This window comes from Malaya genurostris, chromosome 3 (assembly GCF_030247185.1).
Source record: "Malaya genurostris strain Urasoe2022 chromosome 3, Malgen_1.1, whole genome shotgun sequence".
Taxonomy (NCBI): Eukaryota; Metazoa; Arthropoda; class Insecta; order Diptera; family Culicidae; genus Malaya; species Malaya genurostris.
Genome location: NC_080572.1, coordinates 39,580,435 through 39,600,509, shown reverse-complemented (window position 1 = coordinate 39,600,509; position 20,075 = coordinate 39,580,435). Strand labels below are relative to the sequence as shown.

At 34.7% G+C, this 20,075-nt stretch overlaps 3 protein-coding genes across 22 annotated transcripts in view; 2 read left to right on the top strand and 1 right to left on the bottom strand.

Annotated features, from left to right (window-relative positions):
• The window catches only part of LOC131439121 (uncharacterized), a 142,199-nt gene extending 132,849 nt beyond the window's left edge, over positions 1 to 9,350 (top strand). For all 19 annotated transcript variants that reach the window (XM_058609760.1, XM_058609757.1, XM_058609756.1 and 16 more), the window contains 2 exons: positions 3,069 to 3,142; positions 3,243 to 9,350. In XM_058609760.1, coding sequence (XP_058465743.1) covers positions 3,069 to 3,142; positions 3,243 to 3,441 — 273 coding nt within the window. In that variant the 3' untranslated portion in view covers positions 3,442 to 9,350. The remainder of the gene's footprint in view (positions 1 to 3,068; positions 3,143 to 3,242) is intronic.
• Positions 906 to 19,386, bottom strand: LOC131439124 (cytochrome c oxidase assembly factor 5). Of its 2 annotated transcripts, XM_058609771.1 has the most exons (4): positions 19,135 to 19,386; positions 18,961 to 19,062; positions 18,810 to 18,896; positions 906 to 1,042 (listed from the first exon to the last, which is right to left on the bottom strand). In XM_058609771.1, the coding sequence occupies exons 1-3, from the start codon at positions 19,237 to 19,239 to the stop codon at positions 18,855 to 18,857; spliced, it is 249 nt and encodes an 82-aa protein (XP_058465754.1). In that variant the 5' UTR covers positions 19,240 to 19,386; the 3' UTR covers positions 906 to 1,042; positions 18,810 to 18,854. The 2 variants fall into 2 exon arrangements, with proteins under 2 accessions (XP_058465754.1, XP_058465753.1); XM_058609770.1 differs by lacking the exon at positions 906 to 1,042 and having other exon boundaries at positions 18,795 to 18,892.
• LOC131433773 (centriole and centriolar satellite protein OFD1) lies at positions 16,076 to 18,664 on the top strand. The gene is made up of 2 exons (XM_058600366.1): positions 16,076 to 16,232; positions 16,344 to 18,664. The coding sequence occupies exons 1-2, from the start codon at positions 16,076 to 16,078 to the stop codon at positions 18,662 to 18,664; spliced, it is 2,478 nt and encodes an 825-aa protein (XP_058456349.1).
• Positions 19,387 to 20,075: the final 689 nt, after the last annotated feature.

The following is a 20,075-nucleotide window of genomic DNA, read 5'->3' as shown; positions in this document are numbered from 1 at the left end:
TATGAATAAAGATAAACGAAGTGACAAATTAGTTATATCCCATATATTTTGAAAATGTTTGGAAAAGTTTTTTAAATTTATTGAATCTGAACGAATGCTTATGGTAGAACTTAAATAAAACGAGTAAAAAATTTATTACTCATGATTTATGATTGTATGCATCTGATGCAATGTGAAGTGTTACCATATTCACAGATTTTTCTACAAAATCATAGATTTTGCTAAACAGATTCTGCGTCACAGATTTCTATAGATTTTCAACAATAGTTCGCAAAATGGACGACACAATGTTATCAACAAGGCTGGCAATCATCATTTTTGTACTTCATCATCAGTTCTGCTTGCCTGCTAATCGATTTCAGTAGCATCACTGAGCGAGTTGAGTAACTGGACATCGATTTGAATAGAGGAAAGACTCAAAGAATACAAACGCCATCTTCCGGAACCGAATGGTCCTTCTCAGGGCTACAAAATCTTAAACGGTCAAACGGTATCAAATCAGTTAATATCTTTACACATTTCGAATGCAGTCTTATGTCAATCTCGCGGATATGTAGGCAGAGATGTCCATCTTCTCTGTGCGACGAAGAGCAAGTATAATTTCTCCCCTCGCACTGACAACATCAACGAGAGCTCGAAAATATTTTCCTTCACCCAATTTGTATATTATCCAGCTGCACGAAAAATGACGACGTGGTGCGATATACCGAGAATTACATAAAACATTCACTAAACATTCAAGTAGCTTGACACTTAAGACATAAATGTCAGATAAGTGCATATAAACTGATGAAAGTAACAACAGAGATAACAACACATTTTACACTTAATACTCATGTGAAGTACATTTTAATATTAAGCGCTCAAGAAAATGTCATTGACATGTCATCAATTAGGTATAAAGGTTTGAATAAATATGATTTATTTAATGGAAATTGAATTTTTTTACATTTAAAGCAGAATAACTATTTTCGTTTTCGTTGATTCTTTAAAAAATCCTTCGTTATCCTGGATGTTTTTCGACGATCCACGATTCCATTAGCTAAAAACAAAAACATCTTATGAGCCATACTAATAATAATGAAATTTTTCTTGGTGAATTTCACAAAAGTATGCAATAGCAAGTGATAGTTCAGTTAACGCAAATATGTGGTTCAAAATCTATATAACGAAACCTCATTAGATATTGGTCTATGTCACAAAGTTACACACTTTCATCTTATATGCAAAACATATATACTTAACATTAAATCGTGATGACATTTGTCTAAGTCATATGTCGACACACTTTACATTTATGTGCTATGCTCTTGAAGCACAAATGGAGCGAATTTTTTTTGTGCATTCCGAAACTTGAAATGAATTAAACGAAACACATTCAAAAAAACAGCGTACACGAAGAATAAAATCATGTGAGAAAACGTTTTATTGGTCATTTTCCAATGATTTTTTAGCGTACACGAAGAATAAAATCATTTGAAAATGATCAATAAAACGTTTTCTCACATGTTGAACTGAAAATTTTCATTGTTTGAAAAAGAATCTGGGATGCTGCGAAAATAACAGAGGTAGAAGATTATTTTTCTCACGCGAAAACGCGCATGAACAAATGATGTAAATAATTTATAGACGATTTTACAAGTGGAAATTTATTTTCCCACATTATTAATTATGGATTGTTCAGCAAAAGCAAAGTCTTGACATTACATTCGATTTGTGGAATTTGGCCTTTCTGTTTCAACAGACTTCGCAACCGATTCTTAGCGTACAGAATCATTGCATGGCTACACTCAAAATAATAATCATATTATAGTTACGTGAAAAGTTATGTGAATATTTTCCACCCTACTTTTCACGTAGGTTTTAATGGACTGGCATTTAAAAGCTGTTTAATGCATAATCCAGTAAAAGTTACGTGTTTCATAGGTAAAATGTAATGTACTGTTCATATCACATTTATCTATCAGTTCATATCAAATTTAGATACCAGAAAATTACTATTTCATATATTGGTTGAAGTCAAAAGGGAGATTTCAGATTTTTATATAAATCTATGAAATGAAAAATGCCATGAAATATAAAACATTTATTTCAGAAAATTGTCATATAATTCCAATGGCTTAAAAAGCAACTAATAACGTCGTGGTATCTCAAATCGACAAGCCTCCAGAAATCGTTTTTGTTGTCGCTGCCATCCAACCGAAGCCGAAGCCGAAATCCAAGAACATCCCACAACACTACCGATGCAGGTTGAAGTCGCATTACATGGTTCCAGTGTCTCTAGCTTCATACCGACGGCCTGTTTGAAGCATTCGGCAGGGGCGGGTAAACTTCCGGACTCACGCAGGCACTCGGTCCAGTTGAATACATGTAAACTTTCATACTGGAATGGTCCGGTTGATGGAGTAAAAATTGTAATTAAATAACTTTTCTCGCAAATATTTACACTACTTACACTTCGAGGGCCACTGCTCGCCATTTTCAAAATCGAGTTTTTCACACTGGAAATTCACGTAGATTGTTTGACGTTTGGTCAATTCACGTAAACCTTATGTGATAACTCTATTCATTTTAGGGGATGTTCGTATAACATTCATTTTCGTCACGTAAAATATTCAGTTTGACACTTGAAACCATTTTACGTGATTTTTCAAGTGAATCGAAAGTGAATTTTTATTTGAGTGTAGTACTACGATCCTACTGACACTATGAATCCTTCCAGGTCGGGGCTCGAACATTTGACAACTGGCTCGTAAGACCAGCGCCGTATGCATTGAACCGCCAACCCGGGTCAGCAAAACAATCAGTAAACTTTCGTGTTACCGATATAATTCGGCGTTTCAATATGCCGAGCTCGAGAATCCGTTTTGAGTATATATTATATTTTAATGAAGCCTCTGACAATCACAAATTATAAACTAGAGTAAATGTAGCGACATGTGAATCAGCTTCTTCAAATATCAGACCACAATATCATACGTCTTGTTATATACCCAATTATTGGCAAAAGCTTGACAGTGTTAATTTCACACCAGCTTTCATCGGTTCTCTTTTTTTTGTTGGCACAGGTCTACGAAGGCGACGATGGCGAACGATTCGAACGGAACTGGCTGTACTGGACTGGCGCCAGAATGATTTACAGGTGAGTGTCACCACTGATGCATCCCATTGGCGATCGATGAAAGCAAACATTTTAAAGAAATTTGAAACATTTTGAACTAACGATCTCTTTTCAATTACAGATATCTGCCAAAAACTGCCGGCCTTCGACGTATCACCCTGCACAAAAGTGTATCTCCGAGGGGCGATAAAATGTATCTGCTGGTGTGCGAATGTGCAGACCTCCTCAAGGATTTGTCGGCGGCGGCGCTTCTGATTCCAGCACTCCGGGCGAGGCTTTGCGGCTACACCGGCCTCTATCGACCAATACAAACCTTCTAGTTTGGGTTTATTCGGGCCAGCATGTTAAGGTGGTGTTACGTTAACGTTATGTTGTAAATTTTCTATTGTGTCAAAAGAAATCGAATTTATTAAAATAATTTCAACTTTCATGGTGTTCGGGGGGCTAAAACAATCCCAGATAGACGACTCGTTGAGGGTGGTGATTCGAACGTTCTCTTGAATTTGCTACTTTATAGTACTTTTTTCCAATACACGGTTGTGCAATTAATCGGTAGATGATTTAGAAACTTATCGCTATGACAAACTGTAAATGGCAAACAGGATAGATACCTGACAGAGAATCGCTTTAAACATCAACAAACACGTAACACGCGACGAAAGAGCAAACAAATCCGTTACAACACGGTACATTTATAAGCTTATCTTTTTATCGAGCAAAAAAAAGCAATAAGTTACCAGTATTTATATTAGGAAACGATTTATGAACAAATTAAACTGCCACAGACGTAGAGTTGGCGTGAAAGAAAATCATTTTTTTCTCCAGCAATGACTAGATAAGTAAACAAAACAAATACAAACGAGAACAAACCACCCATGGTTTCATACATTATACATTATACAATCATCAAAGTTGATTTTATTTACACTGTCACGCTGACAAAATACGCATACAAACTCACGCAACACAAACACATCAATTTTAGGCAAACCGAAACATTTCGAATGCTGAATCAGTAAAGTAAAGTGTGCGTTTGTAACAAAATGAAACTATATTAAGAAGATAATATTTTTTTCAGATTCTATTTTACTGCTTATCATATGAAAAACATAGGGGCGCTCGAAATAAGTATGATAAAAAAATTTAACTTTTCGAGAGGGACTGTCGCAGGCTAGAAGCATTGAATGCATAATCATTTGCGATACATATCGAATCCGTCTCAGTTCAGTTGAAGCTGTCAAAAACTAGAAAATTGTTGTTGAACTTCTTAATAGAAGTCATGCTGAATGTTTTCAAGTATAGGAAAATATTATGGAAGCATTAAAAACATTTTTTTTATGGATTTTTTTTAATTTATAGCATCCGGAAAAATACAGCTGAATATAATATAAATTATGAGTTTCCTAAAATCCCAAGAAAAATGAACCTCGAAAGATAGTCACACTTTCAAGCTTGAATAAACATTAAAAAAGCATACGACTTGAACACTTGTTAAAAGTCACCACGATTTTACACGCACCCGCACATTGTCTCCCATACGAACTAAGTAATTGACTCTTACTCGATTGTCCGTTTTTGAAAGCTCGATCAACCCGATTGACAGTGACATTATGAATGTCGTTCTCTTCTTGAATGTATTAGTTCAAACGTCTGGCTACCTACACCGTATCATTATTGGGCGATGCTAACCAAGACAGGCCTTTTGTTGAATTTCAGCAACCTTCACCAGCTTAGGATAGAATTTTAGGACCCACTGATCTTCAAATAGTTCCATAAATATAAAAAAAATGATTCGATAGAAATAAATTTTCATTCCGAAATTATTAAAAATCAGCACGAAGACGTGCAATATCGGAGAATGAATAAATAGACTTTTCAGTTCATTTTACCTTTTTGTTGTCAACTAAGAGGTCGAGATCTCAGAGATGGCTGAACCGATTTTGATCAAACTAGTCGCAAATGAAATGTCTCCCCGTCACCCAGAACGCTATTAAATGGTTTTGAGATCGGATGTTTACTTTTTGAGTTATACAAAGTTTTATGTCAAAAATTTCACAGTATCTGTCACATTTGACCTCGAAAACAGAATATGATTCCAGACTTAGATTTCGCACGGTAATGCCTATTCAACAAGCCATAAATTGTTAAAATCCGTCCATTTTCAACGGAGATATCGACATTTTTGTGTAATTTCCCTATTCCTGCAGTAGGAGTTTTGTGCACTGTATGACAAAGCAATGCTGGGGAGCAACGTGAAACACGATTTTTTATACTGTTACATACAATTGTTTCTAAGTACCAAAAAGACTGTGTACAGCATCCTTTTTCATGACATTATGCTTCGGACCGAATTTAGCACGGTTCGTTTTTGGCAACATAATCATTCGAATATGACATATGTAAATCACATGATGGCAGCATTTTACAGTTGAAAACAATTCCATAATTATACTGATTTAAACTACTAATAGCAATAAATGTTGGAATAACATAACACCCATATACCATTCGCATCAGTTCGTCGAGATCAGCAAATGCGTGTGTGACAAATAATTTCACTCAATTTTCGCGAAGATGACTCAACCGTTTTCTACAAACTCAGATTCATATGAAAAGTCCTCCTAAACAAGGTTTCTGAATTATGTTTGGATCCGATTTCTGGTTTCGGGACTACAGGATGAAATGTGAAACGAAATAAAATTGTGTAACCCATTTTTCTCGTAGATGGCTGAACCGATCTAAGATTCAAATGAAATTTACGAATAATCTAAGATTCAAATGAAAAGTTCTAAGATCCTATAAAACATCTTGCTTTTCAGTCAGATCCAACTTCCAGTTTAAGGGATACAGGGTGATTAATATAAAAATGTCTATTTCACATAAATTAATCAGGTTTATCGTGTTTGCAGATTTACCAGATAACCAAATAAACTTATTTCAGTTGTAGTGGTATTCAGTTTTCGATTCGGAAGGTACCCAAAAATTTAATTCGCACTACGATTTCTCAAAGATGACTATACTGATTTTCAAACAGTTTGAATCAAATTTAAACTATACAGCTCTTGAGGTGGATTTAACTGACTTCGGCTACACCGATTTTCGAATTCCGATTCCTTATGGTACTATACAAAATTGGTGAGTTTTATTCGATTCTAGCTTCCGACTCTGGAATTACAGGGTGATGAATTTTTAAAATTCAAACCGATATAGAAGATGACAATACAAAAAAGTTTCAAAGTTGAATTCAAACCTATTGCAATTTATTCGTCATATCAATTTATGGCCATACGAATCGTTTTCGGTTATGCTGGTTCCTGAATACCGGTTCCTAATGTTCAATCGATTATTACACTTTTAGATTCAAATTCGATTCGATTTTCAGTTTCGACATTACAGGGTAATGAGTGAATAGAACTTTAAATTGCCGCTTGAAACGACGGTCATTCAATTATTGCATGAGAACTTAAACACCGAAAAATATTCATGCAAAAAATACATGCGGATGATGAAAAAAAGGTATCATCTCACTGCTAGGTGGATTAAGGCCATCGTCCAAGTACCATGCGCGCGGGTGGTTTTAGGAAATTTTCGATGGAAATTTTGAAAAATTTGACAAAACCAAAAACATACAGACCTTTGAAATACTTTTATCTATCTACAGGGTGAAAATGGCCGGAAAATTCGAAGGATTTTCCGAGTCTTATCAAAAATAGCACTGAAAAAATGAGCTTTTTTTGTAATTTTTCACAATTATTTGAAAAAATAATTCGATGGAATGAAATTTTTTTTTCCAAAAAAACCTTATGCTGGCAACAAAGATTACCTTCGGAAACATTTTTGGAAAACCTTTTCACGCTTTTCATGGAAAATCAACCAATTTCATATGACCGATTTAGTGGAAATTTTTGAAATTCGTGGATTTTCTATGAAAAGCGTGAAAAGGTTTTCCAAAAATGTGTCCGAATGTAATCTTTGTATCCATCATAAGGTTTATTTGAAAAAAAAAATTTATGTCATCGCATTATTTTTCCAGATAATTGTGAAAGATCACAAAAACACTCATTTTTCAGAGCTATTTTTGATAAGACTCAAATTTTTCAAAATTTCCTAAAACCACCCGCGCGCATGGTACTTGGACGATGGCCTTAAGCACGGTTTTTCTCACTAAATACCGGTTGGCGGCGAAATTTATTCGGAATTTATCGTTGCACTCCTACATTGTCAATCCGGAACGAATTCCGAATTACATCCGAGTGGGCGAAAAATTTTCATTCATAATTCCATGTTGAACCGATACCTAATGAAATTCGCCTCCAACCGATTGTTTTGAAAATCTGTCGGAATGGAGTGAGCAAAAGTACGTTTTCTTACTAATTTTTAGTTGAACTCGAAATAAAAATTTTATAAAACTGAATATATGAAATTAAATCTTCAAGCTCTTCGAACATATATAAATAGTAAATTACCAGTTCTTTCGAGAATTTCAGCATAAACTGTTGAAATTTGCTGGTAAATAATAAAAAAGCCTACCTTATTCAGTATCATCCATTCCTCTAGCTGAAGTGTAAAAAAGCACGCTTTGGTATGCTCCATATCTCACATTATCTCAAAGACGGACTGAGTAATGAGTTCTTACTCGATTGCTCGTTTCTGAGTGCTCGATCGACCCGATTGATAATGATATTATAAATGTCATTAAAGTTTCGCTCCTTTTATGGACATGTGAGTGTAAAAGCAGACCCTGTCAGCTTGGAGCGAGATTAATCTTCAGTTCAGCAACGCCATCACATGGCATCACATTCAACATATCAAGCCAATTGCATTTGGCGCGCACGAATTCGACATTTCTCTCCCCTACTGCTATGTACGAGATTCGATGCGAACTCGAACTGTGAGAGCTGGATATCTTGTTAATATAATGTTTTTGGTAAGTCAGGCGACTTATGCCATTTCATTACAGTCCAGTTAGAGAAATGAACGAATGGAGTCCGCATTGATTCGAATTTTATACTGAAACATATGGAATTCTGAATGAAAATTTTTCGCCCACTCGGATTTGATTCAAAATTCATTCCGAACCGATAATGTGGAATGGACTAACGGATATAACGATAATCTTAGTGTTTATTATAGATGGTCAGTTTAATGAATTTTCGGATTTATTTGAACAATAGTGTATTTATTTTCACAATTGCAATACATTTTTGATACATTTGTTCACTAGACAATTACGAAAAGATATTTACCCGCAGGGTTTAACCAACGAATAGTCTGTGCGATGTATATGAAACTGTTGGCACACTTCAATGTCAGTGAGCTATATGTGTGTCCTAGCACTATCCGGGGATCTCTAGTAAAAATGATTCAAATGCTGATTGTCGGCAATAAAAATATTTTACACAATTTCAGTCAATTAATTTGCATTTACCCAAAAAGCGGTTATTTCTGATGCTCGCAGAAAACTTACACCAAACAAAGTACCGAATATCCAAATAAAATCTTAGTGTGTTTCAAAAAGCCGATGACTACAAAGTACAGAGCACGATGCGAACAATTGCATAGAGAAGAATCTGAAATCTGAAATTCTAAATCAGCAACAGGGCAAACATTATCGAATATCGTTCTGATCCCAACTATGTAGTCAATGTGACGCAGTCCAATCATGTCAATTTTTTTTAAGCAACATGTGGGTTTTTCCGTGAGAAAACCGTGAAAGTAGGTCTCCAATCGCTGTAGTCGGAAAAATTCTATGATATACAATAGAACTTCGTGATCGTTCCGTAGCAATCGTTTAAAGTTTACACTGGTTTTTGAATAATTTTGGTCTAGACTAAACATGTGATTTCCGGATATGAATTTTTAGGTGGGAAATGTGTTAGCCAAAAGTTTTATAAGAAATATATTTACATGATACTGTCAAATCGTTTTTGGTTTTCAAAATCATCAAGCTTGTCAATTTTAGTCATTATTGTCTCCAAAGTAAGATTGGATGCAAAATCTTTTGAACCGTTAGCCTGTGACAGTTTCTAGAACAGTGAAGAAATTTTGATGATCCATTTAGTATCAGTTTAGTGAGAGTAAAAGAGAAAATTCTAGAGATTCCGAAAATTTAGTAACATAAAAAAGCAGTAATAACTAAATAAATCTTTTCGAAAATATACCGCTTCAAAAATAGCACCAACCGCCAAATTGATAAGTAGAAAATGATTTGGATTGAGTCTAAATTGTACACGCGAGTTCGGCGATTCAAGCCTTCACATCGTTAGGATAGAACCGGAAACAATTCGATTGATAAATAATATTACAATGATGAAAGAAAACTGAAAGATGCTCTGTGATGCCTACAAGAACATTGAAAACAGCATTATAATAAGAACAGACGCAAACGGCAAACTGGTAAAACCAAATTCATGCTGTATGTATGGACAGGCTGTAGCAAGCAGATTTTCATTAATTCCAATCCCCGAACAAAATTATGGCTAGATAATTTATTATAGAATGAAAGTGAACCGTTTGCAAACTCATTCATGACACGCAACTTTGTTTTTGAGCAATCATAAAACCAAATTAAGCCGCGAAGTTGATCGTAATAATTATTAAATTTAATGCTGTGATATGAAATAAATATGAATGATAATTCACACCGATAGATCCAACAGCTGTAAAATATAAATCCACGCGAAGAAATTTTAACACCACTAGAAACTCGCTCTTTACGCTATTAGTTTGGGCGATTGGAAAAGCCTGAAAGCTCACTACAAATAACAACTGGAACATTTTATTAAGATTTCAACCAACTGAAATCGGAAAACATAATCCTGTAAAAACATTAGACATATAAAAACACTAGTTAAAGTGGTAAGTTTCTATTCTAAAAAAGTAACCTAACACTAAAAGTTAGCTAAATATCTCTCCAACAGTAGAACAGCGGATCAAACATTAGCTAAAATAAATTTTGAACTTTTCCTTAGATTTATCAACGATACGGAAAAATAGAAAACTCAAGAAAAAGAACCCGATTAAAGCGGTTGGTTGCAAGAATCTGCAACAAATAAATTATTCCTAAACAGAAAAAAAATTTGGAAATAAAAAATAAACGTCGCTCTCGAATAAAGTGTCTGAAATCAATAGAATAAAAGAATCAATCTTAAACCACTCTTCGTCACTTTTTCATTTCTTGAAATAATTGATGGTCTTGACATCTCTGCATGGCCACTTGTAACACAGGAAAGGGTAGTTTGTTAGTAAATGTTCTAGTGATAATATCATATGTTTTGTGCTGTGGGTACCGGCTACCGAGAATTCTTCAAAATTATAGCATATTATGTTCGCCTTTCTCATGTAGAAATGCTATGCAATCACTGTGAAAACCTACTTTTTAACCGAGGGTCTAAATTATGCAAAAAATCATAATTTTTGCGATCGAATTATCGTTCAAAAAATCAAAAATTTATCATGGAAAATTATTAAGAAATAAGTTGGTGAAGAGGTATTTTTGAGGACACTTCTCAAAAATCATGATTTGCGATGTCCAGACTAACCAGAAGTGAACAAATCAAAGCAGCATGGTTAGAGTAGAAGTTTTTATAGACCCCAACGTTTCTGTTATTTTTTTTTAATGTTTGGTGCTTGTTCAAAGGGAAAACTACGATTTTTCATGAAGAAATTATCCATTTTGTAGCTGTAAAATCTCCCCAAAGTAGCTGTAAAGACAATATGAGCTTCAATTTAAATAGAGATTTGTGAAAAGCGGTTCAAGCATCGCTGAGAAATCGAAGTGAGTTCTTCTTTTTTGGAGTTTTTCTTCACAACTTTCAGTGCTTCCGGAACATTAAAAGTGGGGACCGAATTAAGTTTTTATGCTCACAAACTAACAAGTTCTGCAAAATAGAATAATTTATCGGAATGTTTTACGGGACTTGTATCTGTTTTTGATCGTCGTTCGTGAAAAAAAAACACTCATAAAATTGGTAATTTTTCATTCGGATTCGGATAAAATATTCTAGACATTTTTAGAAAACTGTAAGACCTTTCAGTTGAATCTAAGTTTACGAAAATCGGTTCAGCCATCTCCGAGAAAAGTGAGTGCATATTTTTGTTACATAGATACACACATATACGCACACGGACACACACATGCATTTGCTCAGTTCGTCGAGCTGAGTCGAGTGGTATATGACATTCGATCCTCCGGGCCTAGGTGAAAAAGTCGGTTTTCACAGTGATTGCATAGCCTTTCTATTTGAGAAAGTCAAAACGTGGTTTCCAAAAAAAAACGAACAAATGTTTTATTCGCATCTAATCGTGCCTGGGCGCGCACCGTCTCACCCTTTTTTCTGCCAACTTTTCGGTCATGTGTACCCTCGGGACAAATTCTACATCATTTCTAACAGTATTTTCTAGCAATTTACGGAAAAAACTTTCAATTGGTTCCCACTAATTTCATTCTTTTCAAATTTACAAAGGGGTTGCAGTTTAACAGTAAAATGTCATGAATACCCGATTTACAGTTCAGTCATTGACTTATTTAATTATATACTTTTGGCGCACTGCTTAAGCTCTAAGATGCCGATGGCAGGTTTAGTAATTGTATGTTGATTATACATTTCATACTGTATAATATTTTTTAGACTTACCGTAGAGTTCATATTATTTTCAAAATAATTTTGAACAACGATCGGTAAAAACTCGCATAATGTATGTAAAACAATATGATTTTTGTAGAAAAGTGTTCTTGGCGAAATTTAATGAGTTGAATCAAATGTCGTTCTCGATTGAAGCTAACTGAAACTAATATCGTTTCCGCTTGATAAACCAGAAACTTCCCCAGTATATTTTCATCAAACGTTTAGTTTTCACGAAAACGAAATGGGTACACACTTGGAAGCGGAGGATGTGAAGAAACCCGATATAGGAATTAGTTTTGATACTAACTCGTATACCAGTTCAACGGTGTTGAAACTAGGTTCCAACGGTTTGGCAACAGTCAGGGTGGAAGTTGTATTAGGTAGGGTAACAGAGGTATTTTGGCCACTTCATATATTTTGGCCCACCTAACAAACTATATGGATTCAATCGATCTTAGGTAACCCATGTTGCAACAGTTTGAAGCTAATCACATTAAATTACCTATTGCGGAAGGATTTTTCAAAGATATTAAAACATTTGGTGGATATTTTTACAAAGTGGGCCAAAATAAAATCGATCCTAAAGCGGGCCAAAATACCTCTGTTACCCTATTAGGTACTTTTTTAAATGTTAATTTGATTGATGTGAATACAAAAATTAGGTTGCATCAGAAATAGTTTTTAGACATTGTTCTAATAAAAAAAATAATTAATCATACAATAAAATACACATCAAAAGCAATAACTTTACTCATAGTGATCTTCAAAGAACTCAGGTTTTCAATGAATAACGTTTTACCTTTTTTATAAATATAAAAAATAGGTATAGAATTCGCTCAAACTTTCGAAAAATTTTCCGAGGCCCGGAGGGCCGAATGTCATATACCAATCGATTCAGCTCGACGAACTGAGCAAATGTCCGTGTGTGTGTGTGTGTGTGTGTGTATGTGTGTGTGTCTGTATGTGTGTCGTCAACAAAGAGGTCGAGATCTCAGAGATGGCTGAACCGATTTTGATCAAACTAGTCGCAAATGAAAGGTCTCCCCGTCACCCAGAACGCTATTGAATGGTTTTGAGATCGGATGTTTACTTTTTGAGTTATACGAAGTTTTATGTCAAAATTTTCAGTTTTTTGACAGTATCTGTCACATTTGACCTTGAAAACTGAATATGTTTCCAGACATAGATTCCGCACGGTGATAGCTATCCAACAAGCCATAGATTGTTAAAATCCGTCCATTTTTAAGGGAGATATCGAAATTTTTGTGTAAGGGCCTTTTTCCCATATTCCAGCAGTAGAAGTTCTGAGCGCTGTCTGGCAAACTCTGGGAGCAACGTGAAACACGATTTTTCATACTGTTACATACAATTGTTTCTAAGTACCAAAAAGACTGTGTACAGCATCTTTTTTCATGACATTTTGCCTCGGAACGATTTTAGCACGGTTCGTTTTTGGCAACATAATCGTTCGAGTATGACATGTAAACTAAATGATGGCAGCATTTTCAAGTTGAAAGTAATTCCATAATTATTTTGATTTAAACTTTTTACAGTAATAAGAACATAACTCCCATATACCATTCGACTCAGTTCGTCGAGATCAGAAAATGCGTGTGTGACAAATAATTTCACTCAATTTTCTCGGAAATGGCTATGAAAAGTAGTATCGGAGTATACTACAACAAGCTTCCTGAATTACGTTTGGATCCGAATTCTGATTGACAACAGGATGATATGTGAAACAAAATTAAAATAATGCAACTCATTTTTCTCGTTGATGGCTGAACCGATCTAAGATTCAAATGAAATCTAAGAACCATCTATGATTCAAATGAGAGGTCTTAAAAACCTATAAAACATCTTACTTTTTAGTCAGATCCGACTTCCGGTTTAAGAGATACAGGGTGATTAATATAAAAATGTTCATTTCACATAAATTAATCAGGTTTATCTTGTTGGCAGATTTGGATAGTCGAATATCAAATAAATTTTTTTCAGTTTAAGCGGTATTCAGTTTTCGATTCGGAAGCTACCTAGAAATTTAATGCGCACTACAATTTCTCAAAGATGTCTACACACTCCTCAGATGAATTTAACTGATTTCTGCTACACCGATTTTAGAATTCCGGTTCCAGTATCGAATCGTTTCTCAAAGCTCAATCATTTTCTCAAAAAGGCCAAATCGAACTTCAAAAACAAAAATTCAAATTAAAGGACTTATGGTCCCATACAAAATTGGTGAATTTTATCCGATTCTGGAATTACAGGATGATAATTTTTTAAAATGCATACATATATAGAAGATGTAAATTGGTTGGCGTATTAACTTATGGCCATACGAATCATGTTGGGTTATGCTAGTTCCTGAATACCGGCTCTGAAAGTACTATGAATAATGACGAAAAACTCTACAGTGGAATCTTCTTCGACATCTCATGGAATGATCAATCGAATTTCACACGTTAAGATTGAAATTCGATACCATTTGCAGTTTCGACATTACAGGGTAACGAGTGATTAAAATCTCAACTTGCCGTTTAAAACGACGATAATTAAAATGATGTCATGAGAGCTAAAACACCGAGGAATATTCATGCAAAAAACACATGCGGATTGATAAAAAAAAGGTATCATCTCACTGCTAGGTGGATTAATCACGTTTTTCAACAAGTCTACGCCTACATAAACAGTTCTTCTAATCAAAATTTTGTAATTTTTTGTAAGCTGTAATTTGTTGAATCGGTGTTCTTATTATTAGATTTTTTAAAATTTCTGCTTCGACCTTGTACCTTTTTGGTACAAATAACAGTTTTCGTCCTACACCAATTAGAAAAAAAGTGCGATTAGTAAATATATTGCGTTTGTGCTGTTTTAACATTTTCTAGTAAATAATTGGCTATTTTCATCAAGAGTTTGAATTCTGGAAAATAAAAACAAAATTATCTGCAGTAGCTATAATTTTTTTAAAGACACGATTTGCAATAACGTCAATGTGCTGCTTTCAATTGTGAATACTTTACCATCCACCGAAAAGGTATCCTCACACTTCTTACCTGTTTGGATGTCCGAATCGAGAAGGTAGTAGAAGTTCAATGCTTAGAATAATCAAGCTCAACTGTACCCATTGTAAAAGTTATGGCTTGCTATGCATCGATTATTATGAAACCTTTTGTACCCACCCATTAATCACAGATTTTTCGGTAAATTTTTGTACTTTTGAAAAAGTGTTCGACTTTCTCTTCAGTACATTTATTTTGGCTAAATCGATTTCTAATAACAGCATACGAGTTACGATTTTAAAAAATGTAAGAATACATTCCCCTATTTCAGAAATCATTATTGAGTAAATCCATGCCAAAAAAAAGGTTCGCCATACTGAAGAAGTATGCAAAGTTTCATCCAAAACGTTACCAATGATCATAACTATGCCACCATGTCTGTTGATAAACTTTCGAATAGCTTAGCGCCAACCCCACACATTTTAGAACAGTTGGCAACGGAACTGGGTTGGGTTTTGCTCCCTGCGAGAACACTATAAAACTGCAAAAAAAGGAAACTCAGTACAAATTCAGTTCAATATTTTCAAACACGAATGGGCTTGTTTCGAAGACAAAACACTTCAGATTTCAGCTATTCAAACCCGATAATATCACCAAATACAAATTATAATACGGAGTGCTTCGACAAATTTTCAAGGACTCATTTTACAACCTGTAGTACACTGTTAGTTTGAAAATGTACTTTAACGAATTTTCTATAGAACTAGCATCGCTGAATGGAAAAGGTCAGTTCTGAGTTCACCATAGTTACTGTTTACTATAGTGAAAAATACAAAAACAATTATTTGTATTTGATATCACTTCAACATTTATAGTAAATCCTGTCAACACATAAATTAATTTTTTTTAAAAATGAAAAAAAAACTTGTTTTGTTTTGCAAGTATTATTAACTGTTGATAATAAAATATTTCGTGCCTCTTCAAAAAGTGTGAAATTTTGAAAACATTTTTGGCTCTTTTTGACTCAAAAGTTTGCCGATCCCTGGTCTAGTGAGCTGACTTTGTGACAAATTTGGCATCGCTGTTCAATACCATCTTGCGTGCAAGTTTGTTAATTACGCTTGGACTTCAAGCGCATCGCACCTCAATTGCCGTTTCCACGGTAACACGTTGCACTTACAAAACTCAAATAAATACAACGTCCATTCAATAAACAAATATGTTGCTGTATAGGTTCGTTAGTGTAGATTTCTTTTAACTTCCAGACTTGTTAATATTAAGTAGTGCCCGAAAAGTTGAATATGATAATTATTCACCTTTTCTTAAAAATGGACTACAATAACGAGTTTGTCGATTTAGATGGGATTACTAATTCTGAGTTTAAGCAACAGATTAAAAGTTGGATTGAAGAAAAAGGAATTCATGAGAACTTACAACTACAAATGAAAAAGGGCCTAATCGAGCAGATCAGCCGAACTGCTTTAGGTAGGTATTAGTATAAATCAACTAAATTAAAAAAAAATTATGTATTTTATTTATGGTATCAACTCAAGTTATGCAGAATAGAAGTAATTAAGAACAACTTATCTTTTTCAGGTCGAAAAATGTCCTTGAAATTACAAACACAGCAAGGAATCGTCTTGTCACCGTTAATTTTAGTTTTAAACACACTGGTTGCGGAGTTTTTATACACTCAAAATTGCCACTTTTCACTTTCAGTGTTCAGCAATGAAGTTCCGTTTAAAAATACGTTACCCGATTTCACCAAAACAAGCCATTTTCGGTTGCAGCGAAAGGAGCTAAAGGAGATCTTCGAGGCGCTTGGAATTGAGCAGTATTCGAGTTTTATTGAAAAGTACGAATCAAAAACTACTACAGACAATTCAAAATCTCTTCTTTACATAATATTCAAAGCCTTACTTGCGTCCGTTAAATCATACGAAGATAAAACCACTCTACTACAGAAGCAGGAAACGGAACGAGATGCACACAAATCTCAGTTGGAAGGATTAGAAATAGAAAAACTACACAGGAATGTGGGTAAAATGTTACACAGAATAAAGGAAGTCAGTAAAGGCATCGTAAGGGTCGAGAAGTTACAAAGTCAAGATCAGCCTGATCCTGACAGTCATAAAGAAGAAACTCACTCATTAGGGAGGTGTACGGCGAATGTTCAGCAGTTGATTAGCAGATTGGAGAATTGTTCTGCCAGTTTCGAGTCCATCATTGAAAAGCTTCAGCTACTATCTGAACAAAAGACCGTGATTAGCGAAAAATTTCCTATTGACATAAAGCAGTCTACTGAGAAAAGCTATACAGACTTTTTAAATGAGCTAAAAAACACTATCTACGGAAAGAAATATGTTGCGAAATTACAGAAACAGATATTAAAACTAATGGAAAAGGAAAAATCTATCATCGAAGCTAAATGCATGGAAAAACTGCATCAGGTTGAGTTGGATTACAAAACAAAAATCGAAAGTGTACTTTCAGAAAGGATCAAAGAAATTGACATTCGACATTCGCCTACGACATCCATCAATCAACTAGTTCAAACTGAAGAAAATGTTCGATTCATGAAAAAAATTGATGAAAAATTGGACATGCTCTATCAACACGAGAAAAATATCAATGAGAAGTTGACTGCACTGAAAAACAATTTGCAGCAACACGAACTCAGAGATAATCAGAAACCAGTGAATCAAACACAAAAATCAGTTGAAACGAAAGAGAAAAGACTTTCGGAGCTACAGAACATGGAGAGAGAACTTCTGGCAACGTTCGAGGACGAAACACAAGCGATAGTGCAAAACGCGAAGACAACAATTGGACAACTGGAAAATGAAAGCAATCGAATCAATCTCTCGTTTCAGCAGTACCTAAATAAACAGAAAGAGGACAAGAAAACACTTAATAATGAAAAGGTACAAATTTGGCAGAAATATAATGACGAGAAATTGGAACTTATTCAACGAGAGTTGTTGGACATAAATGGAAGCAAACAGGATAAAGTCCCGCTGCTTAAAGAAATTGTTGCGTCATCCTCAATTGACTCTCCTGAATTGAATATATTTAAAAATCCGTTCAAAAATTTCGATCCTCGCAAATATCTTAGAATACAAAAAGGCAGTAATATCTGCAATCCGAAACCACTGAATGCAGTCGATGTAGCAGTGAATACTTCGTTTGAAACCAATTCACCATCGATTACTGTAACTGTTAAAGAAACATCTGAAAGCATAAACCAGTCGAAGAAAGATAGTTGGCAAAGCAATACAGAGAAACCCGTGCTTTCAAAGTCATATTCAGTCGAACAACAGCAATCTGTCACAAGCTACTATGTTAATGAACCGAAGAAATCAATCGAGACCGAATCGAAACTAAGCAAACTGCTTGCTACAGATACCAAAAATTTGAAAAAAAGTATCGAACTAAACCTTCAGAAACTCGATGAAATAAGCAAAACATACACAAAATCCAGTACTGCATCGTCGGAAAAACAAGGAAATACGTACAATGTAAAACCTACCATTGAAACGGAGAAGGTAATCTCAAAAGCAAGCTTAGACGATTTATCCAGCGCAGATGAAATGAGACTTTCCGATGGAAATTCACTAAGTGTGGAAAACCCTGAACCACGAATAAACAAAGACATAGCCAATCTCAATACAACGCGTGAATTGCTTGATTTTGAAAAGAGTAGTTTTCCCATTGAGCGACGAAACAACAAATTCGAAAAAGTTAACATAAATGCAGAAGAAATAAATTCTTCGGAACATATATCTATAGGATTCTTGAGCGATTCGGACATCACTGGTGATAGTAAGTCGGTACATGTAAGTGGAGACAATTCAAATGGAAGAATTGAGGAAATATCAACTAATCAACGATCCATATCGAATAATAGTTGGGGATAGGTAACCAAATAAAATGTTTTATTTATAATCTTGATGTAATAAAAAAATGATTAATGAAAGTTTATTAGCCAAATGGTCCTGGTTATCATAGGGTCAATGAAATACACGATTTATCTTAAAATTTATTGAACACTAACAAAATTACCTCTATTTAACATATCGCATACATCAGACGAATTGAGCCTTTATTTTAGTAACCCTTTCTACCTCGAAATCGCTGTCGATTATCTAGCTGCAGAAATAAGGTAATAAAATCTGCTCAATTAGACATAAGATTCACTGGTAGCAACACTCACCAACGACCGCTTGCATTCGAAGAAAGTTGTTCGCAGAGCCCTACACTCGTCCGGTACAGTGGCATCCGATCGGCCTAAACACTCCCGAGGTAATTTATGTTCCTGCAATAATTGGATATTTGAACATTTCTATCGAATCAAACAGGTTTTCAATGGAATTCGATGGTATTTTACCTTCTTGCAGCAGTCACTTTCCAACAGACACATTTTCAAATCTGCTCGTACCCTTGCACATGCGGTTTCGTCTGCTAACTTTTCGTTTCCTTCGTAGCGCATCATCTTGAAAAAAATAGTACAAAAGATTAAAAATCAAAACACTGATGCGTTAATTAGTTTCTCTAATATAAGTAGAACATCCAAGAAAATCTACTATTTCTAGCGAACAATATTGCACAACAAACTTTGTTATGACTTTTCTTATGCCGGACATCGAGGCAGAGTTACCATATTCACAGATTTTTCCGAAAACCACAGATGTTTTGCCTATTTTGCCACACAGATTCTGTGTCACAGAATACAAATTCTAATAAAAGTCGCAAATTTCTGCAGATTTTTAAGAATATTTTTAAAAATTATGATCGAAAATATGCAGCACAGATGGTACACAGATATTTTAAGTTGAAACACAGATTAGAAAATGGCAACTCTGCATTGGGGATACACGCTTAGAAAAAGTTACTGAGTACTAGTTACTCATTTTCAAATGATACATGGAAACGTCAAAAATTGAGTAGTTATCATCAATGATATTGAGTAACTCCTACTCTAAATTTGAGTTTAACGCAAAATCTCGTTTTATAGTTACTATTCGCCTTCGCGATAAGTCTAAAAGTTGTAATAACCATTTGTAGCAACAGGTTGTATTTTTTGTTAGTGAGACGCGTATTTCGAGGGTGAGTCGATCAACAAAAACGGTGTTGTGTCTGCAAAAACCGGAATGATCAGCTTCGTGTTGTGCTTTAGAATGGAAACGATTATGCTCAAATGTCATTTATGAGGAATAAGTGTATGATTGGTGCCTGAGCATAACACACTACTCCAAGCGACCACCACTTGATATAGTATTGAGTTCAATTATTTAACATTTTAATACAATACACTCAGAAAAGGAGCAA